Below are 9,391 nucleotides of genomic sequence, written 5' to 3' on the forward strand. Positions count from 1 at the left end.
GTGATTGTTATACTAGGAGTTTCCTGTGTGAACTCTGTCATGCACTTCTTGTCAGGGCTTACATGATTACTGCAGCAGCTGTCAATGTACCATTTTCCTACAATGGGTCTCTCACCTGCCATTGACATCATAGCACCATTCTTTGTCTTGAGTTTGCCCTTCTCTTTCCCAGTACCCCATTTTAAACCTTTCGATGGGCACTCCGAAGCTTTGTGACCGGTCTCATGACATTTGTAACACTTGAATTGGAATTTCTTCTCTCCTCCTTCTTTGTCTGCTCTATCTTCATGAGTCGAAGATTTGTGTTGTCTGAACTGTTGCCTTTTCTTGCCTTGTGTATACATGGCAATCTCTTCTTGATTCGGCTGCTCAGAAGTATTTCTTAAGTCATCTATCACCAGCAGTTTTCCAACTAGTTCATCCACAGTCATTGGCTCTTTGAGGTTAAAAAGGCTCATTAGAAATGGCCCATAACTCGCAGGCAGTCCACCGAGAAGTATCCATATTTTCCAGTCACTTACTTTGACGTCGACATCCTCTAACTGATGTGATAAGTTCAAGACTTTAGTCACATAGTCATCCATCGACAAACACGTTTCTAACTTACAGTTCCAAAGACTCTGTTGTAGCCGTAATTTCCTACCCCATCCTTTATCTTCGTAGGCTTCTTTCAGCTTCGTCCACGCTTGCTTTGCGGTAGTAGCTGTGCGGACTTTGGCAAAACAAATCGGTTCTAGCAGCATGCAGATGGAAGTACGAGCACGTCGATCCTTATCTGTTGTCACAGTTTCACCTACCTCAGTTCCACTTGTTGTAACTGCACTCCATAGATTCCTGTGTTCTAGATAATTTTGTACTTGAAACTTCCAGTCCTGGTAGTTCACGACTCCCTTCAGCTTTTGGATCCCGGCAAGCAATGCACTTGCTCCTGCTTCGTCATTCGACATCGTTGGCAATGTCCTCACAACACATAGGCAATAAGAAGTACGACCCACCAGCAGATTACAAATCTTTCTATTATACACACTCACAGTTCAAAACGTCCTGGGCCCATAACCTGATGAAATAATGTCAGGAAAAGTTGGATGAATTAAAATACACTGTACGTGTGTGTGGAACATAGTGCTTTCACGAGTCTTCCATTTATTAGAAAAAGCGGAAACGGATATATAAAAAAAAATAAGCATAAATGTTGCCAACTTATGATGATGATATGATTACCAATCCAACAAGTAGTGTCCATTAAACCATGCAATGCAGGCTTAATTTTGTGCCATATGGTGAAAGCTGCTATGCATGAACTGCATAAAATGGTTTTCTATTGATGCCTCCATCTTCTGGTGTTATATTAAAATTGTGTATTCATCACGTACTTAAGTGCAAAGTATGAAAATTTGTGATAAAATGTAACTAATCTTACCTCAGACGGAACAGGCAGCAGAAATTGCAAAATTGTTGAAATATTCAGTATTTTTCACAGGGGAGAAGTCAATTTAAATCAGGTTTGTCCAAGATGGCCAAAAATTACATAATTCACTATCCTAGTCGTATTACTATTTCATATGTTGACCAAAGTCCACAGCTTTACAGAAAGCACTGCACACTATATGAAGCCATTCTTACTAGCCCTGTGAAATACCCGCATCACATGACCACGGAACACGTGGCTCACTGTGCAGTTACAACCTTTTACCTTTCTTAAGCGAGAGGGCAGAAGAATGCAGCCATTGAAATGAATGATGCTTCATTACATTCCCAATAGATGACTATGCACCCGCCAAGTTTGAGTGAGATTGGTGCAAAGAAACCGGAGATTTCAAACTCTAAAGTCGCAGTACGGGTTTTGTCGATCGCAGCAAGGATGCCATGTTTTTCAGAGATCGACATATGTCGACTGCAGCAGTGTAAGGGTTAACCTTTTAAAGCCTAAAGGCGACATATGGAGTCACAAAAATAAAGTCAAGGGGACGAATGACTCCATATGTCGTTGCGCAGTCCGCGCATGCGGCCGGCTTTTTAAAATCTAATTTTAAGTTATAAATTCTTTTTCTACTTACATGATTTTTGGACACCAGCTTTATAAGTTGTCTCTCTTCCCACCTGCGTCATCTAACGGAATGTTGGCTTCGTGTGGAGATCTTGGAAACATCCGGAAATGCAGAGTCCGACGTCACACTTCACGCTCTGTGTCCAGACGGTTCTTCATTTCCCACGCAAAAAGCACACACGACACCTCAATTGCGAAGTAGAGGAAGTCGGCCAGTGATGTGGTTTGGCCTCCTCTAATCGAGATATCTCCGATGAAATGGCAGGTGTTCGACCCCTGGGCCATTGATGGCGAGATGGACCCTTTCCAGCATGTTCTGCACAAGAGCGAGACGAAATTCTCTGTGTGACAACAGGATGTAACTGTTCAGATCCAGGAGATGGAAAAATAGTTTATTTGTCCATTTCCAGGTTCGACGACAGATGCTATAACTGTTTGCCCACAGCTCCACCTGAATAATTATTCACACTTCTCTTGCCATGCTGGTGTTGTGGTCCCCAGGTTGCCGACCAAGATGATGGTTCTTCATCAAAATCAATTTCTGATTCACTTTCCTCAACGCCACTCTCAGAATTGTCGGTACAACAATCTGATTCGGAGTCATTTATGAGCTGAAATATGTCCGAGTCTACCAAACGAGACGCCGCAGTGGTTGGTTCACAACTTTGCAGAATGCTAACGTTGACACTGCTTGGCTGTGGTATTAGGATGCTAACCTTGAAAGTTCTTATAATCTACTTCCAGCAGAGTGAGAACAGAGAGCTTGTTGTGTAGTTACAAGCGATAATAAACAATCGGGGTTCTTATATACGAATAGATACTCGCTCACATCTCTCCATGCCGAAAGAATGTACGTGACTAGACAAGGAAATACAAGACTAAACAACTTCTACATTAGCATATGCTGTGTTGCCACATCTGCTGCATTCATACTTGCAAGAACTGTATGAATTCTTGTAGAGAGACGACAAATTGGGGATTTTTTTTGTTGAAATCAGTATAAAAATTTTTACACATTTTATAAAGTCTGTAAATTACAATATCTGATTCTATATTCTTTCTAGAAAAAAACAGCATTTATTTGGTTCATTTATCACAAAAATTGTAGAAATCACAGCAATTTTAGTAAATGATTACAATTTTTATTGCTTTATAATCGCGGGCATTTAAATTAAATCAGTCCCGTAGCCATTACCGGAATTTAGAGGGTCGTCTCTTAAAGGTTAATAGTGGTGAAAATTTGGATTGAACTTTTCTTGATTTTGACACTGCTTGGTCTTATACTGAAACACTATGAGGAAATTTAAATAAAATACTGTATTTATTCAGGTAACACCTTTTAGTGTACTTTCCAAATTTGTAACTGTGTGTGTTGTGATGAAATTTGAAACAAGTGGCTGTTTTTCATGAGCAGCTGCCCCTGAATCCCAGTACCAACATGGTATCCTCTAAACAGTTTAGGCAAGAACAAACATTCAGTGTATGTGATATTTGAAATTCTCATCTTGCTGCATAGTCTTTTAGAAGTTTACAAGCATTTCAGAGGATTATACTGTCTGCTGGTTGCTTCCATGCTTGCTTGGCTTAGTCTTCAGCCCTGAAAATGGAGGCAGGATGTTCTTCAGACATGTCAGTAAACTTCTACTAGATCACACAGCATCATATTTCAGAAGATTGTACTCTTCATTCAGTATTGGATTCAGAACTTCAGTACAGTGCTGGATCTTTGAAAAACAAGCAAGCTTTTAAAGTACTTTTTTGTTAAAAATAAGATTTGAGATGGTGAATATTGTGGCATATAGACCTGTTACTAAGGAGTGACTCTGTAAACAGCAGCCGTTGCTAAGTAACGCCGGCAACATACACACATGCAACACTATAAGAACAGGGTTATGCAACCCATGTCTAAGCAGCAGATCGGTAAACGCCCCTTGTTGGAAATGGTGTTTTCTATTCGATCCATGCAAACTGGTAATAGAGAAGTAGTTGGTTGGTGATCCAGTTCTAGGCTTAGGCCCCCTGAGGCTCATCTTAATTGAATGGACAGAATTTCTCCTTTGTCAGTCATGTAAAATATCTGGATGTGATCTTTGATAAGAGGATTACATGAAGACTGCACTTAGAAATGTTTGAAACCAAGGCCTTCAAAACATTTATTAGAATCTGCTACCTATTCAAAAGTGAGCATTTAAATGCCAACATTAAACTAACACTCCATAAGGCAGTGATCAGATCAGTAATGACTTATGCTTGACCCACCTGGGAATTAGCGGCAGACGCCCACCTCTTAAAACCACATTGCCTACAAAACAAGGTTCTCTGCACCATTTGAAATTTTCCAAGGAGCACACCAGTCTGCAATTTGCACATGGCTTTCAACCTTTTGTATGTATATGATTATATAACAAAATTTTGCAGGCAACAAGCAGAAGTCATATAAAATCATGAGAATGAACATCTTCATAGTATAGGACAAGGTGAAGCCAGACATAGAAAATAGAAGAGGCTTAAACTTGGCAGTGGTCAAGCCTATGACCATTCAAGTGACTAAGCTGCTGTTGTAGAATAAGATTCGTAAGATAAGCATAATCTGCTTTGCAAAGCCTTTACTGACAGAGGACTTATATATAATGGAAAAGGAAGAATTTTCAATAACTTACTACATATGTGATATGTACACTTTACACTAGGCCACGCATGTTCATAAGAGACGAACCCATCTTCTCATAAGAGATGTTACATAAGGACTATAACTGCAAGGGTTCATTTGAAGAAAAATGACCAAGACTGAGTGGTGGTAAACCTTCAGTCATAAAGTAACTTTGACTTCGATTTTGACATTCCAGTTCAGTTGAGTGAAGTGACATGAAGTAGCTGGTTGGTGAGGAGAGAGTTCAGTTGTCAGTTCAGATAAAAGTCAGCCTGTGAATAGAAAACAGAGGTTGGTGTAAAATGGCAGCCAGCCTGGTACCCAGTTTGTTCAGTTGACAATTAACAGGAATTCTGTATGGGACTTGAGCATGGAACGTCTGTTATCAAGCAACAGTTAGTGATAACTGTAACAGCCTGTGAAGGCGTACTGTGTCATATAGCAACACATGGATTTTGATAGATCGCTATCATTCTGAACATGAAAAGTATGAGCTTATTTTAATTGTATTACAAAAAGTGATTGAACATTAAAGTTAGGAATGTTACGGTTTCAATAGCAATAATCTGCAAATTTGGTAGGAAATGATCCTTACTAGAATCACAGTATCATTAATGCAGTATGGGACTCTGTATTCAGAATTAAAAAAACCAGGACCTGAAGTCTGGTAGGATTTCCTTGCTAAAATTCATGAAACAGTTAACTTTGCAAGACATATTTATTAAGAGTAAAGACTGTTTTGCTGACAAGAGTGATAATTCTGGCTCTCATGCAGCTTCAAGAACTTTTTAGGTAAAGCAGATATTAATGAATGTTTGTAACTGTTGAATTTACATGTGTTACAATTTTTTGGCTAAGGGTCCAAGAATCCCAAAATCCAAAAAGGCTTTGGTCTAAAATTTTCCAGATAACAGATCACATACTGTATTACATGTACCATGATGAATGAGTTAGTATTTCACTGAAACAAATGCTCATGTAGAACATGTGAATTTGGTCAGTTCACATACCAACACATTCATGTTTCATTATACGTAAAAGGACCTGTGTTTATGTGTGAAGTAAAAATATAAGTTCACACATTCTTAAACTTGATTCTAGATGGAAGTGAGTGGGTAACTTTACACTCTGGCTGCTTAACCCAAGGAGAAAGAACTCTGGTACGTATTAAATAGGAGGTCAGATGGTTGTAAGTGCTGATGTGGGAATGGAACCATAACTCCTCAGTTGTCTAACCTGCAGTCTAGTTACCATACCAACTAATATATTCCAGCTCATATATCTATGTAATTTGTTTCACAATGCATGAGATTAACAGTAGTTTCTTACTTCCTTACAGGTGGTAGAGCTTCGAGGACTGTTTCAGGTAACCATCAGATCTAATGTCTGTACTTCAAAGCAGTGTTTCTCATCTAGTGGGACATGGAATCTCAAAAATAATAATTAATTCAGTCACAAAAAATCTTATACACAGAAACTTTCCTGCACTGTAAACACTGGCTTCTCATTATTGTTGCACTATAGTCATATTTCTGCTGAAAAAACTATGTTGTTTTATATAATTGTAGTTAAATATTATCAAAAATTGTTACAATTTTTAAGTTCTTAAGAACTTCCATTAATGAATAATGTAATATTGATATATTCATAATTGTATAAAAGTGCACTTCCTTGAAAAAGAGAAGCTTTGTTTTTACAACAGCTGGGCTGTGGTTATTTTAAGTGACAAGTGGGACACGAGATGCAATAAAGTGAGAATCACTGCTGTAAGTTATTTCATTTCATCATAATCATGTGGCATAATAAAGCAAATATCATTGTAATATGGAGAAGCAGGACTTCAGATTCAGACATACAATTGCTTTTCTACAGTTCATATTTTAGTCTCGCCAACTAATGTAACATGTTGGTCTCCTGATAAGATGGGTGATGGAGAAAGAGGTGCTAAGAAATCAGATTAATACTGTATTGGAAGATTACTGTAGAAACAGAACTGAAAATAGGATATTCACTAGGCAGAACTGCAGTTAGTTGTAACATAATCTTACTGTAACTATAACATTTCATAACTGAGAACAGTGATGACACCACATAAACTAAAGACTTCACTTCTGACTTACATATTCCATGTGTAATTTAATATAATTGTGGTACAGTACGTACATGCTAAGAGTTCACTTAAAGTGTCCTTCTGCATAAATTTTCAGCAAGAATAAGGATTTCAAAATGTGTATCTACCTGTAGTTTTATATGGGTGTGAAACTTGGTCTCTGACATTAAGAGAAGAACATAAACTGAAGGTATTTAAGAACAGGGTGACAGGAATATTTGGACCAAAGAGGGTTGAAATGGTAGGAGGTTGAAAAAATTGCATAATGAGGAGCTTCATAACTTATACTCTTTGCCAGATACAATTAGAACCATTAACTTGAGGGTGAAATGGGCAGGGCATATAGCATGCATGGGGCACAAATGCATATAGGATTTTGGTGGGAAAGCTAGGAGGAAAGAGACCACCAGGAGGACCTAGCTGAATTTGGAAGCTAATATTAAAATGGATCTTAAGTAGGATGGAGTGTTATGAACTGGATTCATCTGGCTCAGGATAGGGACTACTGGAGGGCTTTTGTGAACATGGTTATGAACCCTGAAGTTGCTTAAATTATTTCAAGTTTCTTGAGTAGCTTTGTGACTGGCCATTTCTCAAGAAGGATGGAGTTAGTTATCTACAAAGCAGGATCTGAAGGAGAAGAGTTAACTGCACTCTGCTGCTAACAGCTAGTTGACCCCTTGGCTATCCATACCATGTCTACTCACATTCTCAGTTAAATTTAGTAAAGGCAAAGTATAGTTACATTTTCTTGACCATGATCCTCCTCATATATTATGATCTGTCAACTGTACCTCTTCATGTATTCATAAAATTGCATTTATTGACCATCTGAAGATCTTGTTAGGTTTCATTAAATTGTGTCTGTTCCCCCAAGTTCATGCATAATTCATGTAATATTACCACCATGAATATCAAATCATATTACATACTATTTTACTGCTGGGAGTCCAATTGTCTTAGTAACAGACAACTTATTTTTTTTTTTTTACTAAGAAACCTATACAGTTGACAACAGGAAAGAATGACCAATTTCATTGTTCAAAATATGAAAGTTTGTGTGATTGAAAAATGAACCATAGGGTTACGTCTGTGTACATTAACACAAATATATAATTGTGAGGAAGTGTAACAGGCACAATATTGTCTCATTGGGTCTTATGAACATTGAAATGGAAACCACATTTTTTGTTATGTTTGTTCTTCATTCTCTTTTCTTTATGCATTGTGCCATATTGCTAGGGGAAGTTCTCAAAACTTATATTGTATAGAATTTGGAATGAACAGTAGAAGTAAATCTACAGTTAATTAATATCCAGTTACATTTTATGCTTTGATAGAGCTTGACATATGCACGTGACGGTGCAGTGATACATTCTTTGGTCACAGAAAGGTGAACTTCATATGGGGAGGTTCAGTCTTAAAAAACTAAAAAAGGTAGATGGTAAAGAATATTACTGAGTTGAAATTGCAGGTGGTTTTGCAACTTTGAAAAAACTTGGATGATAATGTACATATTAATAGAGCTTGGAAAACTGTTAGAATATCAAAATATCAGCCAAATGGATTCTGGGTTATTACCAACTGAAGCAGCATAAGGCATGGTTTGACATAGGATATTCAGAACTATTATATCAAAGGAAATAAGCCAAATTGCAGTGGTTACAGGATATAAGTCATATAAATGGGGATAATGTGAACAATATAAGACTGAGGTTAGCAGGTATTTCAAGAATAAAAAGAGGGAATGTCAGAAAGACAAAATTAATGAGCTTGCAACAAACAGTAAGAACATTAGAGACCTGAATAGAGGAAGAAATTAATTTAAGAAGGGTTACCAACCTAGAGCTAGTTCAATAAAGGATGAGAATGGTGATCTGCTTGCAGATTCCCACATTTTGAATAGGTGGAAGAATTGCTTCTCTCAGCTGTTGAATTTGCATAGGGTCAGTGATGTTAGGCAGATAGAAATGCATACAGCTCAGCCATTAGTGCCTGAGCCTAATCATTTTGAGGTTGAAATTGCTGTTGCAGAGTTGAAAAAGTATGTTACCAGGTACTGATCAAATTTTGGCTAAATTGATTCACACAGGAAGTGAAATATTATGTTGTGAGATCTATAAACTCATTAATACTATTTGAAATAAGGAAGAATGGCTTGAGCGGTGGAAGGAGTCTATTGTTGTGCCGGTTTACAAGAAGAGCAATGAAACTGACTGTAGTAATTATCAAGGAATATCGCTGTATCAGCTTCATACAAAATTTTATCTAATATTCTTCCTTCAAGTTGATGTCCATATGTAGATGAAATTATTGAGGATCATCAGTGTTGGTTTCGACGTAACAGATCAACTACTAATCAGATTTTTTGCATTCGTCATATACTGAAGAAAAAGTGGGAGTACAACGAGACAGTACATGAGATATTCATAAACTTCAAGAAAGCCTATGATTCAATTAGGAGGGAAGTATTACACAATATTCACATGAAACTGAGTATGCTGATTAACATGTGTTTAAATAAAACCTGTAGTAAAGTCCATATAGGTAAACAATTGTCTGATACACTTCCTATTCAAAATGG

The 9,391-nt window shown here is 37.5% G+C and overlaps 1 protein-coding gene across 3 annotated transcripts in view; it reads left to right on the forward strand.

Moving 5' to 3' along the window:
• LOC111872948 (xylosyltransferase oxt) overlaps nt 1-8,526 on the forward strand; it is a 70,998-nt gene extending 62,472 nt beyond the window's left edge. For 2 of the 3 annotated variants that reach the window (XM_023867261.2, XM_023867280.2), the window contains exon 16: nt 6,037-8,526. In XM_023867261.2, the coding sequence (XP_023723029.1) occupies nt 6,037-6,043 (7 nt within the window). In that variant the 3' untranslated portion in view covers nt 6,044-8,526. Of the gene's footprint in view, nt 1-5,798; nt 5,858-6,036 lie in introns of all 3 variants that reach the window. The other variant, XM_023867271.2, reaches the window with a different exon arrangement.
• The last annotated feature ends 865 nt before the right edge of the window (nt 8,527-9,391 follow it).

This window comes from Cryptotermes secundus, unplaced genomic scaffold (assembly GCF_002891405.2).
Source record: "Cryptotermes secundus unplaced genomic scaffold, Csec_1.0 scaffold1079, whole genome shotgun sequence".
Classification (NCBI taxonomy): Eukaryota; Metazoa; Arthropoda; class Insecta; order Blattodea; family Kalotermitidae; genus Cryptotermes; species Cryptotermes secundus.